Genomic DNA, 21,074 nt, shown 5'->3' on the forward strand with positions numbered 1-21,074 from the left:
GGACTTTGAAGGAACGACACACTGATCAATGATGCAGTCCAACACAAATGTGCGCTTGCGTTCAGATGAAGCTTTATTGAATGAACAGCAATGGCAGCACATTGACAGACTGCTTCAGTATTGAGCTGTAAATCACGTGACGCTCAGATACGCTGGTCTTCACTGGAGAAACATCAGCACTCGGAGCTCTTGAGGAACGAGGCCTCGTGAGCAGCTCCGGCATGTGTTCCTCTGCAGACGAAGCGCTCTGTCTTCCCAGCGTGCTTTGCTGAGGCTCAGGACGCTGCTGCGACTGTAGAGACCGTCCCGCTCGCTCTCTGCGCTGGTCTGAACCCCCTCGGTGACCTCTGACCCGTCCAGCGTCCAGCTCACCGTCGCCCCCTGTGGAGAGTAAGAGCTGAGCAGGCAGAGCAGAGCGGGGGGGTCTCCAGAGATCAGCAGAGAAGAGGGAGACAGCAGAGACACGGAGGGAGACACGGAGGGACCCGCTGGAACACACACACACACACACACACACACACATTCATGAATGATCATTTGATTTACATTTTAAATGATCCACAGAATGAGTTTGAAAAACATTGTCCAAGTAAATTGATGGTTATATTGTGATGTCGTTATAAGATCTAGAAAACTAATTTAAATGATCATTTCAATATTAGTTGTATTTTGAAAATATTCTGCTATTCAGAAACTCACAATCATAAACATCAGCAAATTTGATTGTTTAAATGATTAATTTTCAAAATGCTCTTCAACTGAGTTTCTTTTTGTCTGATGAAAATTATAAAAATCATATTTATGTTGTCCACATTATATACAACATTTGTTTCATACATTTTAAAAAGCCCTTGATAGTTACATTTACCAAGAATTATAGACAAAATTATATATGAAGAAATAATTGAATAGATTTTTTAAAAAGTATCTGCAGTCAATACATGAAATTAACTAAATGTTAGCAATAATAAGATTTTAAATATTCATGTAAAATGAAATATGACATTAAAAATAGCGATGAAATAAATGAAATAAATAATAAAAAAAACCACTCATTTGATTGATTACAGAACCTTTTAATCTCAATCTAATTTAAAAAAAAATATTGTCCACATGAAAACTGATTAATATATTGTGATTTCTTCATAAGATTTTGAAATCAATTTTAAATAATAATTGCAATATTAATTGTTTTTGTAAAAATATTCATACATTTTGATACTCACAGAAAATCAATCGTAATTTTCAGCAAAGTTTCAATATATATATTTAAATTCTGCTGTTAAGACACTTACAATCATAATCATCATAATCTTGATTTTTAAAATGCTTATTAACTAAATATCTCTTTGTCTGATGATGAAGCTTACACAAAAATGGTATTATCAAACTTTGGATGCATTTAAAAACCCTTAATTGTTAAATTTACTATTAATTATAGACAAAATTATTTATATCAAGAAATAATTGAATATCATAAAATACTGCAATCCATAGGCTACATTAAAATACAATCAAATGTTACCAATAATAATGAAATTATTAATGTAAATTTAAAAATAACATTTAAAAACAATATGAAATATAAAACTTAAGTAAATAATAAAATAGTTAAATGATAAATTGCTTTTCAAAAACATATTTTTATAATAAATGAATTATCTTGTTGACAAATAAGATCATCTTTTAGATGTTTTTTTAAGGTTCATTCCTGGCATTTTAAGATCATCACAAATCATTATTTTGCTCAAATAATCTAAAAATAAAATAAAATTGATGAATTAAAATTTTCTTATTTGAGAATAGAAAAGACTTACTGATCGTCAGTTTAGTTCCTCCACCGAAAGTCCACCACAGTGTTTCATTCTAGTGAAAGAGTCGTACAAAAACCTCCATCACACTCAAATGAACACACACTCCAGCAGAGAAAGAGACGGACGACACACACACACACACACACACACACACACACACACACACACACACACACACACACACACACACACACACACACACACACACACAGTCTCATCATCTCTAAATGTCTCTTAATGCATGAAAACTATTAAATCTAAATAAATAATATAATCAGAAAGACTCTGTACTGGTCTTTACACATCTTAACTGGGAGTTTCTAAATGATCATGTGTTTCTCAAAGCATTTTAATAAGTGTTGATGACCTGTGACCTCTGGAATGACCTTTGCCCTCTCATGGAGTTCACAGTGAAATACTTGTTTCTTTTAGTGATGAAACTGTCATTTGATTGATCAGAAAGTCTGAACTCTGAACCAGAGACTCGTGCAGAATAAAGAAGAAATGATTTCTAAACTCCTAAAGAAGTGAAAACACACTCCACTGGATCATGAGAATAAAACACATTAAAGGCCACAAAACTGGATCAGTTTCTTCTGCATGTGTTCATTTTCATGTGTGTTTTCCTCCAGCTGGTTTTTGCTCAGAGAGTCACTTTGCATCGGCACGTGTTTCAGCTCTCCGAGTGTTTATAGCCTTCAGACTCACACACTTTATAACACACTGCTGTTTACCACGGTACAAACCCAACACACACCATGGGGCGTGGCTAAACTTTTATTAATTTTTTAAGCTTTGTTTTATAACAAATATTCAACTGACAATCATAAACTATGCATCATTTGAAAGCTAAAACACTCAAGAATCATGTTCTAAACTTGTTTTTGCAATCAATACACCAGAGAGGAAAGGGTTAAATTAAATGCAAGAGGACTGGTTATGTAAAAATGAGCAAAATGAACCGCTATACTCATCTTTCATCTCGTATGGTTCATATCAGCTCGGACGAATCCAAGAAACAACAGCATACATTACACTGTAAGGGTCCACTCTTCAAAATGCATCCCACTTTTTAATCCAAAACAACGACAAAATAGGGAAAAAAAAGAAATATCCTCCTTTGTTTGCATGAGCGTTTTCGAGATAGAGTTCGCATCACGTTCATTTTCAAAGAAATATCGATTCTAATCCGTATTCCAACACTCAAAAGCCATCTCACCCCCGTCGTATACACTCTTCCGGATCAAATGAGACCTTCCACAGCTCTCTCGTTCAATCACAGGCTTTGTTACAGACCAAAACAGTAAGAGACCGACTGACAGGCTGAGCGCGCTGTCAATCTCGCACCTGGGGTTTCGACTGGATAAAAGCCTGGATAAAGGCAGCCAATGTCCTGTCAGCAAAGTTTTGATTGATGGGAGTATTAGCCAACTAAAATCGATTGCAGTGATAGTCAGTTTATGCAAGCATATTCGTCAAATTCAAGTGCTCAATGTTTACATTCACATGCGCGCTTTCGCCATACGCGCGGCTCACAGACACGCACACACATAATGCAGCGACCATAGACTGTAAACAAACACACACACGCAATGTTTTGACACATGAAGCTTGCATAAATGCACGGATTTACTCCAAAGCATGTTTCTGATCATCTCGATCATGGATCGTCGACTACAGAAGAGAATTGAACGTGTTATTGATGAAGATGAAGATGAAGAGGAGCCGCGACGAAGAGCAGCAGAAAGTAATAGGATATTCATTATAATTATCAGTTTATTGCAATTTATTTGAGTAAAAACCACGTTTGTAATTACAAAATGTTCTAAAACATTTATTGTTTTCTTTTTATGTATGTTATACATTAGTTTGAAAACGATCACTGCTGGAATGTCTATAGATGTAGTGAGAAATCACTGTTTTTGCTATTAGAATTGTTCAAAATAAAGGGAATTTTGTTCAAATGTTCAAATGTTGTGCTGAAATCGTTTTTTTTCTTGTGTGGTTTGAAGGGCAGAACAGTTCTGAATTGATATACATGTATGTAGCAGGCCTATGTAGTGTTTACTCCTTATGTGAAGGTGTTGGGTGCCAGGTGTACATTTGGAGTCTCCAAATTGCATTTTGGAAAGGACGCCTATACTTTTCTTGAATAAAAGCTTACAGAAACTGCATTTTTGGGAGTATCATCCTCAAATTTGAATCTAAACATGGTCAGACATTCAGTTTTATCTGTATGGTGTTTTCAGGCCCTTAACATAAAAGTCTGATACATTTTTCCCTAAGTGAAGTTAATTCAAAGAAATCGTGAGTCACTTTCATGTAAATTTGACCTTGTTTTATTCTGTTCCTATGCTACTTTGAGTTATAATGACTCTTGGGTAACTAAGTTTCAAGTGTCTAGATTAAAAAAAGATCAGAGTTATGAATGTGGACCATAGGGTTTAAGAGCTACAGACATTTGTATTTGGGTATGTCATTTTCTGAAAATTCTCAAAAATAGGGGCGCTGGTTAAGAGGTTAAATGATCATTTCAATATTAGTTGTATTTTGAAAATATTCTGCTATTCAGAAACTCACAATCATAAACATCAGCAAATTTGATTGTTTAAATGATTAATTTTCAAAATGCTCTTCAACTGAGTTTCTTTTTGTCTGATGAAAATTATAAAAATCATATTTATGTTGTCCACATTATATACAACATTTGTTTCATACATTTTAAAAAGCCCTTGATAGTTACATTTACCAAGAATTATAGACAAAATTATATATGAAGAAATAATTGAATAGATTTTTTAAAAAGTATCTGCAGTCAATACATGAAATTAACTAAATGTTAGCAATAATAAGATTTTAAATATTCATGTAAAATGAAATATGACATTAAAAATAGCGATGAAATAAATGAAATAAATAATAAAAAAAACCACTCATTTGATTGATTACAGAACCTTTTAATCTCAATCTAATTTAAAAAAAAATATTGTCCACATGAAAACTGATTAATATATTGTGATTTCTTCATAAGATTTTGAAATCAATTTTAAATAATAATTGCAATATTAATTGTTTTTGTAAAAATATTCATACATTTTGATACTCACAGAAAATCAATCGTAATTTTCAGCAAAGTTTCAATATATATATTTAAATTCTGCTGTTAAGACACTTACAATCATAATCATCATAATCTTGATTTTTAAAATGCTTATTAACTAAATATCTCTTTGTCTGATGATGAAGCTTACACAAAAATGGTATTATCAAACTTTGGATGCATTTAAAAACCCTTAATTGTTAAATTTACTATTAATTATAGACAAAATTATTTATATCAAGAAATAATTGAATATCATAAAATACTGCAATCCATAGGCTACATTAAAATACAATCAAATGTTACCAATAATAATTAAATTATTAATGTAAATTTAAAAATAACATTTAAAAACAATATGAAATATAAAACTTAAGTAAATAATAAAATAGTTAAATGATAAATTGCTTTTCAAAAACATATTTTTATAATAAATGAATTATCTTGTTGACAAATAAGATCATCTTTTAGATGTTTTTTTAAGGTTCATTCCTGGCATTTTAAGATCATCACAAATCATTATTTTGCTCAAATAATCTAAAAATAAAATAAAATTGATGAATTAAAATTTTCTTATTTGAGAATAGAAAAGACTTACTGATCGTCAGTTTAGTTCCTCCACCGAAAGTCCACCACAGTGTTTCATTCTAGTGAAAGAGTCGTACAAAAACCTCCATCACACTCAAATGAACACACACTCCAGCAGAGAAAGAGACGGACGACACACACACACACACACACACACACACACACACACACACACACACACACACACACACACACACACACACACACACACACACACACACACACACACACACACACACACACACACACAGTCTCATCATCTCTAAATGTCTCTTAATGCATGAAAACTATTAAATCTAAATAAATAATATAATCAGAAAGACTCTGTACTGGTCTTTACACATCTTAACTGGGAGTTTCTAAATGATCATGTGTTTCTCAAAGCATTTTAATAAGTGTTGATGACCTGTGACCTCTGGAATGACCTTTGCCCTCTCATGGAGTTCACAGTGAAATACTTGTTTCTTTTAGTGATGAAACTGTCATTTGATTGATCAGAAAGTCTGAACTCTGAACCAGAGACTCGTGCAGAATAAAGAAGAAATGATTTCTAAACTCCTACAGAAGTGAAAACACACTCCACTGGATCATGAGAATAAAACACATTAAAGGCCACAAAACTGGATCAGTTTCTTCTGCATGTGTTCATTTTCATGTGTGTTTTCCTCCAGCTGGTTTTTGCTCAGAGAGTCACTTTGCATCGGCACGTGTTTCAGCTCTCCGAGTGTTTATAGCCTTCAGACTCACACACTTTATAACACACTGCTGTTTACCACGGTACAAACCCAACAAACACCATGAATCTCTTCAGCAGCTTCATCTGGATTCTGACCGCTTTTATTCCAGGTAACAGAAGTCAAAGCTTGTCATTTCTGAGTCTTTAATGTTCATGTCATTTGATGAAACTCATATAATGTTGTTGTCAACAGCGTCCAGAGGAATCACTGTGACTCAGCCTGAAGTTGTGAATGTTTCTGAAGGACAAATCGCCACTATAGACTGTAAAACTGATGCTGGGATAGATAGCTATGGCTTAGCTTGGTATCAGCAGAAACACGGAGAAGCTCCTAAACTCATCATTTATAGTGTAGATAGTCTTTATGATGACAGTTTCAGTCGATTCAGTGGGAATGGAGAAGAAGGTGGAACAGATTTCACTCTGACCATCAGTGGAGTCCAGACTGAAGATGCTGGACATTATTACTGTATGAGTTATCACAGTGGTCCAGTGTTCACACAGTGATAAAGAGTCGTACAAAAACCTCCGTCAGTCAGAGTCACAGTGACTGAACTGAAACTGCAGCTGCTCAAACACACACACACACACACACACACACACACACACACACACACACACACACACACACACACACACACACACACACACACACACACACACACACACACACACACACACACACACACTTTCACAAGTTATTCGTATTAAACCTAAAGCATTCATTGAGTTTCTAACTTACTAAATACTTTATCTTATCTCTTTATCTTATTACATTTATCTAAGACTATATCTATGATTTGTCCACATGTTCTTGTTTCATCATGAATCTGCAGGAGTGTTCAGGCTCCACTGACTGAAGTTTACTTATAAAATGTGAGTTAAAGCCCTGATCTAATGAAAGACCTGAAACTAAAATGACAAAAACGGACACAAAGACATAAAGTTAAAATTATATTTTATTTATTGACTGAATTGTAATAAAATCATGCCTGAATGATAAAGCACACACACACAGTCTTGTATGAAAGGCAGAAAGCAGATGCAGATGTTCAGAATACGGTTCACAGACTTGATTATTAAATTATTTAAAAAGGAAATATCATTGAGTTTCAAACTGCCAGAAAAACTCAATCAAGTTCCACTTTCAGTCGATGCAGAAACATAAAGACTGTTGTCAGTAAATGTGTCATCTTTGATATTCTCTGCAGTCTCAATATCCAGTTTTATTGAACAAAATATATAAATTATACAATTTATTGTTTTAACAAGTTGAAAACGAAGACAAAAACTAATTTCAGGTCATCAAGTGTTAGTTTTACAAACAAGAATCGACTGAAAACGACAAATAAGAGTCTAAAAGAAACAGCATTAGAAATAGAAGAATATATTTCTCTGTAATGTTTGATTCACTTTATCAGCTTTAACTTTCAAAAAGTTGATCTGAATGTTTTTAGAGAAGAGTTTTCACAAAGCCTGTGATCACTAAAGCGATGAAAGTTAAACTGAAGTTATATTATAGATTTGAAGTGTCATTTTCATGATCAACTACTGAAACTCACTTGATGTGAAGAAACACAAGAACTGAATTCACTACAGTTTAAGACTCTGAATAAAACCTTAAGCAAACTTTGTGTGTCACATCCACTATAACTTTATAATTAATAAAATTAATTTCTATAAACCTTTTTACTCCTGAAGTCTCAGACAGAGCTGATCATTAAGAGGAAATACTATTAAGAATATAAATGCCTGGAAATATTGCTGTTCATTTAACAATAAATTATAAAAAAATAAAAAAATAAAAAGTGGTGCCAAAATACCAGCCAAATGTTATTTTCTCTCAATGTATTTTTAACCCTTTAGAATTGAATTATCTTTGAGGAAGAAAAGAGCTGAAAACTCGTCAAATCAAGTAAATGTCAGAAAAGATTGTTAGTTCAGTGGAGGAAAAAAAAGATCCTTTGACAATGAAAATCATCTTTACAGTTTTGACAAACATTCAATGTGTAATTGCACATAAAAAATGTTTTTTGGGGATTAACAGCGACGTTTCACTCCAACTACAGTAAAAATATTCTCAAAGTCTCACAGCAGATATTTATATTAATATACTAAAGTTGGTATTGTAGATGAATTGAGAATTAAATTGATTGATATAATTTTTAACATTTTGTAGAAGGTCAAATATTATGAAAAAGACAGATTTATTTTACTTCAGTGATTGTGTTTTGTGTCTGTTAATGAGTGACTGTCTTCAGGTAAATGATGTGGAGTGTGTTTGCATATTGATCAGATCTTCAGTGTGTGAGAGTGTTTATAGTGCTGTGAGTTTAACACTTCATCACTGACACACACAACAATCTTCATCAACATGACCTTCATCATCATCTTCATCTGGACTCTCACAGCGTTTGCTCAAGGTTTGTGGAGCACAAGTTTGATATTAATTCATTTCTTCAAGTATATTGTCAAAGTTTTGAGTGTATTTTCTTCTTGTTGTGTTTCAGAGTGTAGAGGACAGATCACCGTCACTCAGAGTCCCTCAATAACAGCAGAACAACCAGGAGGAACTGTGAATATCAAATGTAAAACCAGCAGAGATGTGAGGAGATTGAATAATGGGGATGAAGGTATATTCTGGTACTTACAGAAACCCGGAGAAGCTCCTAAACTCCTGATTTATCGTGTAAAGTTCCTCCAGTCAGGAACTCCATCTAGATTCAGTGGCAGTGGATCTAACAGTGATTTCACTCTGACCATCAGTGGAGTCCAGACTGAAGATGCTGGATATTATTACTGCAAGAGTTTCCATTGCACAGTAGATTCTGATGATCGTTGTGTGGGTGATGAAACATTCACACAGTGATAAAGAGTCGTACAAAAACCTCCGTCAGTCAGAGTCACAGTGACTATACACTGACAGAAACTGCAGCTGCTCCCAAACACTGACACACAGAGGACAAACACAGGAACTACATGTGCTCAAAACTTCTTATTGTGGGGTCGTTCGTACGTTAGCCTAAAGACCAGCATAATTTACCAAAACAATCATTTCAGGGAGATACAGACTAATTTTTTTCCCTTCTGTGTATTATAATGAAGACTTTGTCATATATAAAAAAGGGAAAAGTTTTGCAGTTTCACATAGCCTCCTCCTTTCTACACCAAACGCCACTATAGACTGTAAAACTGATGCTGGGATAGATAGCTGGGGTTTAGCTTGGTATCAGCAGAAACATGGAGAAGCTCCTAAACTCATCATTACTGGAGTAAATGATCTCTATGATGAGAGTTTCAGTCGATTCAGTGGGAATGGAGCACGAGGTGGAACAGATTTCAGTCTGACCATCAGTGGAGTCCAGACTGAAGATGCTGGACATTATTACTGTATGAGTGAACATGAAGTCAACAGTAACTATGTGTTCACACAGTGATAAAGAGTCGTACAAAAACCTCCGTCAGTCAGAGTCACAGTGACTGAACTGAAACTGCAGCTGCTCAAAGGAGGATCTGAAATAACATCGGCACACTTGCATCTGAATAAAACCATCTAAATTAAACTCTTTATCTAATAAAAGCATACGTTGAGAGAAACAACAAAGTCCACCAGTGTCCCTGCCCTTACAGAGCAAAAATACATTTCCATATATGGGAAACTAGTGCTTATATTTTTCAATATACTGCAATATATGCATTGACCATGGCTATATATTATTAAATATAAAATATGATTAATTATTGTGTACATATATTGCACATACATGTTCCCATTTAAATGTGAACGTATGTTCACACACACACACACACACACACACACACACACACACACACACACACACACACACACACACACACACACACACACACACACACACACACACACACACACACATGGAATGAGTTACAACAGATTACTAGTTCAGTATTACTGAATATAAAATGACATACATTATGGTATAGGGCCTATTAATAAATATATTGTCACATACTGTAGTTTTCAATATATGAAAAGCAGCATTTCATTATGTATTATTCAATATATTATTCTGTATATTTTCAAATATTCTGTTAGACCATATAATATATTGATCATTCATATATGGGAAATATATTTTCTTTTCATAAGGGTGCCAGAGTCTCGGTGGTATTTGTTTTAAATGTCCTCATATTCATATCTTTAGGGAGAATAAAAATATGGTGGAAACTGACGGACCGACTGACTGGTCTCTGCACAGCTTTGAGATGTTGTGCTCTTCTAGATCAGTGATATGACTGAGATCTGTATCAGCCGATCGCAATATTGGATCTGTCAAATACAGTCGAGAGCAAGTTAACTGTCGACTGCATCTGAAGTCTTTTAATAACGTTTCATGAGAACTAGTGAATATAATCACTGTGGGACATCGATTAAAAAGCACAAAGTTTCATTAGTTGCTTTTATTTGAGACTCAACATGTGGATCAAGATGTGGTTATACTGTAAGAAACAACTACAATACTGACAAATTACAAGTATATAAACATCACACACTGATCAACTGCTTTATAAACTACAGGCAGGTTCTGCTCCTTATCAGTCAGTCAGTACAGTATCAGCTTACACTGTATAAACACACACAGTCCTGTATGAACACACACCAGTGAAGGCCAGCGCTGCTCTCATAGTATGGCAAGTCGTTTTAACTTTTATTCATTTCCATGATATGGAATCAAATTACATTCTTGATATCAACAATTGATTTTGAATGGCAGCCATTCACTATAGTGAAAATACAATTACAGATATCAAGAATTATAGTTTTTACTAGTTGAAATTCAATTGTTGATATCTAGAATTATCATTTTAACTAGTGAAAATGTAATTGTGGATATCAAGAAGTAGCATTGTTACTAGTGGAAATGTAATTCCTGATATCAATAACTATCGGTTTAACTAGTGAAAATTGAATTGTTGATATCAAGGATTCATATCCTGGAAATTAATAAAAGTTAAAACGGCTTGCCATACTCTTAGACCTCGACTCTCATCCTGAGAGTTTATAGCTAATGCTAATTTTCAACTCCTGTCCCTGGTTGGACATTTCTAAGTAGCCTACATTATAAAACAGATACAAACAAATAAAAAACCATTCACATTTCTTCAAACACACACACACACACAACCAGAACAACAACAATAATTAGAAATGGTTACAGTTTTAGTTTGCCTTTAGCCACAACTTAATCCTGCAGGTGAACTTTTTCAGGATAACGAATTCCAGAGCCTACCGCTCTTAACAAGGCTGTCTGTGCGAAGCTTGTCCTGCAGTATTGTACAGTTATGATTTGTGCTGCTTCTGGTAACTTTTTCGCTGTTCTGTTTATAAATAAATTTACTAAGTGACTCGGGTGCCAAATTACAAATACACTTAAAAATGTATTTAGCTTTATAAGCTTTCAAAGCTTAATATTATATATGTCTCGAGGATGCAACAATGATGGTAACGGATTGGCTTTTTATCCATCATTTTTATTGCTCGACTGTAAAGTGAACCAATGTGTTTTGTTGCAGACGGAGCTGCCTGCGCCCAAACTGTCATCCAGTATGAAATATGCGAAAACACCACAGCATGCATGTACAGCAGGGCTGCCTGGTTTAGTATGTCATTTCTGATTAGTTTAAAACAGTTAAGATTGCTTTGTATTGTTTTAGAGATTTTCTTTATATGTTTAGCAAATTTAAGTTGAGGATCTATGACCAATCCAAGATATTTAAATTCTGTAACATGTACACAGTTTTGTGAAGTTTCTACTTACAATATGCACAAATTCTCTTGTATCTCGTAATCTTTGACGATTGTTGTTTTGATGTTACATTACTCACAACGGGCCATGCCCGCAACAAAAAAAGTTAATTCGATCAAAATTATTTTGATCACTTTTTGCCATGAGCGTCCCAAGATGATGCATGTCAAGTTTTAACTTTCGAGCAAATCGGACAAACAGCCTACGAGGTTTGATTGACAGCAGTGGTTCTTGAGGCAAAGTTGTTCAGAATGAGGAGATTTAACCTTCAAACGTTTTGGCATCCCGTCATGAGCGTGAATCACAGATCGAAATTCTTGCCATGAAAAACTTTTTGCTTTTCCCTAAAATTCAGGAAACCAATGCATATAGTTGATCTGATGACCAAAGTGAGAGGAAAAAAAGGGAGTGAGCATAGACTGAGATCCCGAGTTATTAATTTTCCTGTTTCCTGTGGCACAAAAAGAAACCGTAATCAATATCACAGAAAAATGTGACAGATTAAATCCTTGGCCATAATTCTTGCATACATATGCCAGGTTATTACTGCTTTGGACAATGCCTTCCTTTAGACAGCTCCATTGCTTCCTGCAATAAGACAGAAGTTGTGTTAGCCATGAGAACAATTTGCTTGCAATTTGTGACATTTTAAGCAAATCTTGATGTATCTCGCTCTGCTTGAGCTTAAATGCTTTGGATTTGTATATTTTTTGTTTAATATTTTCAAACTCAAACCTCAAGATATAAAATAATGAAATTATATATAATGATATAATGAAAACTCTGCCATTTACTCACCCTCATGTTGTTCCAAACCTGTATGAAATTCTTTCTTCTGTTGAACTAAAAAGATATTTTGAAGAATGTTGGTAACCAGACAGTTGACGGTAGCCACTGACTTCCATAGTAGGAAAAATAAAAAATACTGTAGAAGTCAATGGCTACCATTCAACTGTCTGGTTACCAACATTCTTCAAAATATCTTATTAGTTCAGCAGAAAAAAAGAAACTCATATAGGTTTGGAACAACATCGGGGTGAGTAAATGATGACAGAATTTACATTTTTTGTTTTAAATAAACAAATAATCAAATATAAAAAACGAAATTATGAGCCCAAATATTCAAATACAATATTTTAGAAAAATACACATACCCAGTAAATACAGAGGATTTATGAAAGGAATGATAGGAAAAGATGTGTATGGAGAAGAATCATGATAGAATATCCTATCATCCGTGAAACATGGTGGATGCAGTGTTATGGCATGGGCATTATTGATTGGGGTTGGAGCTAAACTCTGCCTGAGAGCTCTCTAGGAGCTGGGTTGGCTACCCCATCTTAAATGGGTCATGTAATATTTTTTTGTTAAACCCCTTAAATAATAATAACAATAATAATAATAATAAATACAGGAATATTTAAATCTAGTACATTTAATATTCAAAAACTAAAATAAAAATGCATCCATGTTTGTTGTGCCTTAAAAAGAATACAATTGTTTTGTTATAGAAACTATTACAATATACAATTTGGTGAGTTCATAATGTAATAAATTTCCCACAATTTAAAAATCATTATTAATTTGAGCTTCAATAACTAAAAATTATTACATTACAAAACTAAAAATTATTACTTTACAAACCTCTTATTCCATTATGTTCCATTATCACTGTTGCTTTGTTATTACATTATGAGTTGCTACACAACACTTAAAGCACATTACTTTAGAAAACATAATCATCCAGCCTGTGAAATCCAAAGAGGAATCCAAAAGAAGATATAAACACAGAAAGCTCATTAATAAGCTATGCATCTTCCTACAGTATAGATGCTTCTACTGACAACAGATATTTTAGCTACTTAAATTAACAGTGTTACAGAAAACACAATGTAACAAAGTTCCAGAAAACACTATTTTAAATGGTAATCTGTTCAATTTGTGTCAGATGTTTTGGCCAATGCGCAGCCCATCAAAAACATTGGGGAATCCAGCGGTAGAAGCATCCACTACAGGACCTCTAGTGATAAAATTGTTGTATGTGTGAACACCCCATAATACTTATCTAAAGGGAAATACTGATTTACTCCACTTCAGTCCTCTCTGAAGCAGCTTACCTGGGAGAAGATTGTTCTCTGTGCCATTAACATAAACCACCTCTCTTGCTGCTCCTTTTAAAGTCCTCTGATTGATAAATACAGTTACTATCTACATGCATTGCTGTCAGAGGCAGAGATAAACAAGTGAAGTCTGGTCAGCACAAATAATTAATATAGATTTCCATGGACTATTTCATGATTTTGGTCCTGTCAGTTGAAGAAAGTTTATCAGAGAAAATTATTAAAAAGATTGTGCCCAGAATCTGTATTTATGTTGTAATACTCACCAATTCTTTTAGTCTTGAAAAGGTAAAAGCAGAGCACTGCAAGAGAAGCTAGTACAACTACAGCTCCAATCGCAATTCCAATAATCAGGACAGTGCCTTCATTGCAGTCAATGCATTTTCCATCTGCAAAAAATATATATAAAAATAATAATAAATGGACAAAGTTACTAAGGTGTCATAAAACACTAAACTACATTTTCTGAGATTTTAAAAGGGTTTTGTGTAGCACATTAATGGATGTTAACATTTTCATCTGTAATTTTAATTGTAATAGAATCCTTATCTAGGCACTATTTTTGACTTGTCATAGGTTGTGATATTTTCTCTCATTATGGTGTACTGATAATTATTCATGAGACATTTGTACACTTATCCTATGAGAGACACAATTATGGATCACAAGTGTTAGTTTTCACTTTCAATGTGGCATAATTTCTCTTTCATAGACCCAGAGTCTCCATCCATTCTGAGTGTAACCCTCGGTAAACACTGCAGGTGTCATGATGGTCACAAACACGGAGATGTAACTCTAATTTCACTAAGCTGATTGGTAACTAAAAACTTACACATCATGCTTTCAAGTTGTTTCATGTAGGCACTTCCACCAGTGTTTCCTCGGAGGAAAGAGCCCTACACTAATGATTAAATACTTTCACTTTACCTACCCCATTTGACAATAATTGGTTCTTTGAAAGTTTTGTGGGACACAAAACAGTCATATTCTGCTTTTTCATCCTCCTTGATGTCCACATGCTTCCTCAACTGGAAGGTTCCATCATTGTTTGGTCTGATTCCTGTTGATTCAATCTCATTATCAGACAGGGATGAGCGATATTTTCTTATGGTCAACATCACATCTTTGGGGTAGAAACCAGTGGCCATACAGGTGAGTTTCAGCTTAGTTTTGTCACTGGTAGACTTTTTCACAAACACATGAACATCTGGAGGAGCTGCGGACACAGATTATCAATCAGTTCTATCTCTATGACAGCTGCAGATAATCAACAAATACAAATACTCTACATTTACTCACAGCCCTTTGTGAGCGCCTCATCTCCATATTCTCTGAACTTGTTGAGCCAGTCCACACATTCTTTCTCCAGGTAGCCCTTGGTGTACTGGTTCAGGATGGGCACATTATCCCATTTCCTCTTGGTTGGAAGAGCTGCATCAACTGGGGCAACCCACTGAGACTCCTTATCATCAAAAGACAGGAAGTTATCGCCATCATAACTGTACTCATCAATGCCTTTGGAAAACTTAATTTCCTTTCCCTCTTGATCAATTTCACAGCCATGTCTCCACTGAAGAACATGAATATCTGAAAGGGACAGAAAACAATGTTTTTCAGATAATAATAACAATATAATGTAATAATTATGGAGGTAAATATGTATCAGTATTTCTCACCTGAAGCATTGTCTCTCATACGGTCCATCAGAATTTTGACATTCACATTAAACCACTGTTCTTTGCTCTTTCTTGACTGGGTGCCTTTTTCCCAGTAATCCTCCTGCATTTTCTCTTTCATCCAGTGCTGTGTGGGAATCTTTCTCTTTTCCTTGCTATTGTAATAGTCAATCTGTCTGTCATCTAGAAGACCCATAGCTGTGAATTCATGGATGCCTGGCATATCGACAGGTTTGGACAAGGCTGTGTAAATGTAGTACAGGGAGTGTTTGTCTGTAAACCAAATGAATAAAATAGACTGTATGAAACAAGTGTATGTGATAAAATTGGTTAGTGAAGGAGAGAACAGATCAAATATGAGTTGAGTTAGGCACAGAACAGTCTCAAAACATTTCAGTTACAGCAAAAACTTAACAGACTAAATCTATTGTAATTAAAAAAAAAAAAAAAACCGACCTATAATTAGCTGAAGGCCATTTAATAAAAATGTGTGCCTACTTGGATCTGAAATAGTTTCACTATTTTCAGGTTACTTTTTGGTATATCCAGATTGTATTCTGTTGAAAAAGTAATCTGAGGCGGCTAATCCTGGTATCGATCATATGAACAGTAATATTATAACTAACTGCCATGTTGATCGATGTCAAATTATGGAAAGTAAGCTTTTTTTACTTGACAAAACAAGTAGCCTATATATTTAATTATATAGGCTAAGTATACACTTTTAAATTACATGTACTATGTAACATAAATTAGTAATCAAATTTCAAGACCGTATGCTAAAAATGTTAGCACTACTTTCACTTTCTCCAACAAACGCAGCGAAATGTAATCATTTAACGTTACCCGTTTGAACTGAAGACAAAGTCCCACAAAGAAAGAAAAAGCAAAGCAGGGCAAAACTCTTTGTCACGACACCCGTTTCCATGATTTATAATCTTCTGATTAGGCTAAGTCCACTGATGTTTACTGTGTCGGTCTGAACTCAAGCAATCTGATCTGTGCTGCGTTCCAGTCCATTTTTAGATAGGGATGGCTGACGCGTGACGCGAAACAGTCGTTCCGAAGCTTTGCGAGATCCCGAAGCGCAGATGTTTCGAAACACTGATCCGAAGCGTGATTCAAAACACCCATGTCATGTAACTATGGCCAAACGAAGCCTCGAAGTTTTCCACTAGGTGTGGTCCGCCGAATCAGCGTTTGATTGACACGGTCAGGAACAGACCACACAATCGCACATCCGTATAAAAGTGAAATCAACGCATATTGACCTCGTGGGTTTTTGTGAGAGGAGTTTGATTTTGAGATAGCGGATTTTTTATGATGTAGTGACATATAGTGCGATTTGATTAGTTATAGGCTATTAGGCTTAACGTTACATTTACACAACACATTGACTGATAGGCTAGAGACAGACAAAGTAGCCTATACATATAGTGACACATTAATAGATACATAGATATAAATATATATAGATAGCTAGATTAATAGATAGATATAGATAGATTAGATACATAGGCCTATATAAATACATAGATAGATTATAGATAGATACATATCTAGGTACATATCTAGATACATATCTAGATTCATAGATAGATTATAGATACATATCTAGATACATAGATAGATTATAGATAGGCTACATATCTAGATAGATAGATTATAGATAGACACATATCTAGGTACATATCTAGATACATAGATAGATTATAGATACATATATAAATACATAGATATATTATAGATAGATACATATCTAGATACATAGATAGATTATAGGAACATAGATAGATAGATTTGGATAGATAGATAAAATGGAGGCTCCCCAGAATAGATTCCGTACATATGATCTGTGGTGTGGGAGCATTTCCGTTTAGAAACCCCACATAAAGTGAGATGTGTGTATTGTGATCGGCAGCTAGCCTACTGCAACAATACATCATCCATGATGTGCCATTTGAGGAGCACTCATCCTGCCATTTTGCAGGGTGCAGAGGATGGTAGCTATGGCAAGCCAAGAGGCTCAGAAATACGCCATAGATTAATCGCGTTTAAAGCCAAACGGCGTAAAATACGGCGTTTTAAACCGTATTGGACGCCGTAAAATACGCCGTTGTAATTACAAACGCCGTAAAAGACGCGCGAAATACTCAATGACGCCGTATTTGACGGCGTTTTAGTGTGCATGGAAAGCGCCGCTTTTTACGCCGTTCATCTCGCCATATGACGCCGTAAAAAACGCCGTTTTGGTTGCACAGAGCGCGCGCTATTTTACGGCGTTCTGCTTATAGTATAATGAGACACGCCCGCTGATTTCCACAGCCAGTAAGTTTGAACTGTTCTCTCCCAATCAATGATGAACTGAGTCAGACCAGACGAATTCAGCACGGATCATTTAATCCAATTCTTATGCTCATATATGAGGAGTTATTAAACAAGGAAAATAATCCAGGTCGTATTGGCTTAACTCGGCACATTTCCATCTAAGTGCTGAATAACACAAAATATTATAACCCATAGAATGCCCTATGAATTTGTGTGTTTTAAATAGGCCTATTTGAAAAAAATAAGACGAATGTATTTTTTGCTATTTCTAAAAAATGTGGCAGGTTTGTTGGTATGTCTATAAACTATCTCCTTCCAGAATTAAATAGTGTTCCGATTTTGTAGGCTAATTAAATTCGTGTTTTATTCATATTACATTGATTATATATTCATTAAATAGCATTATTACATTTCGTTATCCAATATATTTTTGTAAAATGAAGATTCAAATATTTTGCCCTTTCGATCGTCCAGTTCATAGTGAAATAAACGACTTGGGGGAAAAAGTCAACCGTTTGTGGGTATAGAAGTTCAGTGAGTAAAGCCGTTTTTAAAATACGAATTTTGAAATAATTTCCGTCATTTTAAAAGATAAAACATAAGGTGCAAGGGGAGCAAACTCAGCAAATGACAATAAATAAATAAATAAAAATAACATAGCCTAGTTATTTCTTTCCCACATTTGAGTCATTATTCTTAAAAGAAATGTAAATTATGCTTGCAACAATAGCTGTAGGTTAATTGGCCTGGATGAGTGTGATTGGCCTAATATTGTGTCCCAGACCGGCATTAAATAATTCGTGAATATTTGTAAAAATTCGTGGCTTGAAAGAGTTGGAAAATTGACAGTTCTGTCGATGTTTTGCCCAGGCAGGGTTAGTAAAGTAAAACTAAAACTATTAAAAACATTTAAATGCTAATCGAAATAAACCTGAAATAAAGGAAAATATAACTATTAGTTGAAAAACTTAAACTAAACGGAAATGAGAAATATAATTTTTTTATCAACAAACTGGATTCATTTCGGGCGTATCCGGCGACTCAAAACGGGGGTTGGAGGTAACGGAACAAACAAAAAAATTACACTGCCTACTGGCGGCGCCAGAGAATTTTTAACGCATGTGCTGAGGGGGTGTTAGATCATTGACAGGGGGAGCAGCGCAAAACTTGGCCACTAAATATTTAATATTCAATTATTTTAATGATCACAATTAAAGTTTTATTAAATTGAACAAGCGCAACATTCAGCATTCAGCACAATCAAATATTCTAAAAGATGTAGGCTATATTATTAATAATAATGTTATATCAACATAATATCTCGTTATTTCGACATAATATGTGTGCGTGCAACAAGCAAGATGTGCATTTGTAAATCCGGTGACGCGTGCATTGATTTTTATTAATAAACTAGTGTTTCTGACGGTCTGCTGCAAACATGAAGTTGACAATCGCCATATTCGTAGTTAACGCACCTAGAGAGAAATGCACATAATGGATTACATAATCAGAGAGTAGGCCTAGCCTTTTTCTTTTTTTTTTTGAATTTTGAATTATTTCGTTTAAAGACATTTCAAGCTTTGTGTATTTGATTTCTCATGTCTGTGTGAGGCATACACTGAGTTTCGTTAAGTTAGGATGAGATGCGCTCCAGTTCACGTGCAACGCGAGCGCCTCCATGATTATATTGTCCGTTATATTTGCTTCTTATTCATTAAATCCAGGCAATTGGTTGATGAAAAATGTATTAAAATTAAGATACAATTTATACAAAACGAAATTCACTTTAAAGAAAGGTTTTCTACAAAACAAAACTTAAAGTGGTCAAAATCATGTCTGAACCACTCCATGTCTCATATTGCGCATCCTATCTTACTGGTGCTGTTCACTTTTCATAAATCAACATAAATGAAAAAAATAACATATATTTATATATAATATTTTAACAAATATGAAACTAAATGCACTTATTTAATGGCTACAACAGTACAGTAGGCCTACAGATTCTCTATTTGTACAAATTGCTGCACATTCATTTAATTCTGAATTTTGCACACACAAGTTGAAAGGCATTTGTTCAAATCAAGTTCACAGATAATTGTGCTTGCATTTATTAATCATTATGATACTAAAATCATAACAAAGTGGGCTATGCTATGTACAAAAAAAAAAAAAAAATCAGATGAGCCCAGAACGCAATTACACGTTAAGTATTTCCCCCCATAGAAAACCATTATAAGAACGCTTAATGTGGTTTATTGCAGATTAGAATGTCCCCTTATTATGTCGAAATAACGAGATATTATGTCGATACTACTGCTGTGTCCACCATGGTCTCCACCATGGTTTGGGATCTGACTGGCCAGCGTATTTAACTTTGCTGTCTTTTTGACATTTTTCCCCTGAGTGAATCGATCGAGGCTAACAGCAATCTCAACTAGCACAACAAGCGGGCAAGTCATGTGTCACCCATGTTCACATGTTCCGGCTCAAATTAAGCCCTGTGTAACACCCTTTTAAAATGTGAAAATCCTATTAATTTTGCTTTATTGATTTGAATGTTCTTTAATATTTTCTTTAATTTCAGTTTATTATTTAGCTTGGATTAGTTTAATACATAAAATTAATAATTCCTTGAGAGCATACGAATTGGATTACCACAAATGATCCATGCTGAATTCGTCTGGTCTGACTCAGTTCATCATTGATTGGGAGAGAACAGTTCAAACTTACTGGCTGTGGAAATCAGCGGGCGTGTCTCATTATACTATAAGCAAAACGCCGTAAAATAGCGCGCGCTCTGTGCAACCAAAACGGCGTTTTTTACGGCGTCATATGGCGAGATGAACGGCGTAAAAAGCGGCGCTTTCCATGCACACTAAAACGCCGTCAAATACGGCGTCATTGACGTATTTCGCGCGTCTTT

General features: G+C 34.7%; 2 protein-coding genes, 2 long non-coding RNA genes and 1 gene segment (V, D, J or C); 2 read left to right on the forward strand and 3 right to left on the reverse strand.

Annotated features, from left to right (window-relative positions):
* Nucleotides 1–50: 50 nt before the first annotated feature.
* LOC309509330 lies at nt 51–4,333 on the reverse strand. Its single transcript, XR_014209854.1, has 2 exons — nt 1,818–4,333; nt 51–488 (listed from the first exon to the last, which is right to left on the reverse strand). It is a non-coding gene; the product is annotated as an uncharacterized lncRNA (long non-coding RNA).
* A 466-nt stretch (nt 4,334–4,799) lies between these two features.
* On the forward strand, nt 4,800–6,880 carry LOC309509332. The gene is made up of 2 exons (XR_014209856.1): nt 4,800–6,348; nt 6,432–6,880. It is a non-coding gene; the product is annotated as an uncharacterized lncRNA (long non-coding RNA).
* A 1,501-nt stretch (nt 6,881–8,381) lies between these two features.
* LOC309509309 (Ig kappa chain V region 4135-like) lies at nt 8,382–9,209 on the forward strand. The segment is given in 2 exons: nt 8,382–8,661; nt 8,749–9,209.
* A 1,454-nt stretch (nt 9,210–10,663) lies between these two features.
* Nucleotides 10,664–16,837, reverse strand: LOC309509300 (H-2 class I histocompatibility antigen, Q10 alpha chain-like). Of its 4 annotated transcripts, XR_014209844.1 has the most exons (8): nt 16,667–16,837; nt 15,821–16,093; nt 15,444–15,731; nt 15,076–15,360; nt 14,411–14,533; nt 14,142–14,244; nt 12,555–12,612; nt 10,664–12,475 (listed from the first exon to the last, which is right to left on the reverse strand). XR_014209844.1 is itself a non-coding variant. In XM_082183961.1 (7 exons), the coding sequence occupies exons 1-6, from the start codon at nt 16,746–16,748 to the stop codon at nt 12,593–12,595; spliced, it is 1,071 nt and encodes a 356-aa protein (XP_082040087.1). In that variant the 5' UTR covers nt 16,749–16,837; the 3' UTR covers nt 10,664–12,475; nt 12,555–12,592. The 4 variants fall into 4 exon arrangements, 3 of the variants coding, with proteins under 3 accessions (XP_082040087.1, XP_082040085.1, XP_082040086.1); XM_082183961.1 differs by lacking the exon at nt 14,142–14,244; XM_082183959.1 differs by lacking the exon at nt 10,664–12,475 and having other exon boundaries at nt 12,516–12,612.
* The window catches only part of LOC309509298 (H-2 class I histocompatibility antigen, Q10 alpha chain-like), a 211,420-nt gene continuing 202,861 nt past the window's right edge, over nt 12,516–21,074 (reverse strand). Inside the window, exon 8 of the mRNA XM_082183954.1 lies at nt 12,516–12,612. Coding sequence (XP_082040080.1) covers nt 12,593–12,612 — 20 coding nt within the window. The 3' untranslated portion in view covers nt 12,516–12,592. The remainder of the gene's footprint in view (nt 12,613–21,074) is intronic.

Source organism: Leuciscus leuciscus (genome assembly GCF_965113295.1).
Source record: "Leuciscus leuciscus genome assembly, chromosome: 11".
Taxonomy (NCBI): domain Eukaryota; kingdom Metazoa; phylum Chordata; class Actinopteri; order Cypriniformes; family Leuciscidae; genus Leuciscus; species Leuciscus leuciscus.

Excerpts from the sequence above, each read along its gene's own strand:
- LOC309509300 (XM_082183959.1), bottom strand. The coding sequence starts at position 16,748 with ATGGAAACGGGTGTCGTGACAAAGAGTTTTGCCCTGCTTTGCTTTTTC. Across the intron at positions 16,094-16,666 it reads TTTGTCTTCAGTTCAAACGG|ACAAACACTCCCTGTACTAC; the intron begins GTAACGTTAAAT and ends TTTGGTTTACAG. Across the intron at positions 14,245-14,410 it reads TTTCAAGACTAAAAGAATTG|CAATGCATGTAGATAGTAAC; the intron begins GTGAGTATTACA and ends TGCCTCTGACAG.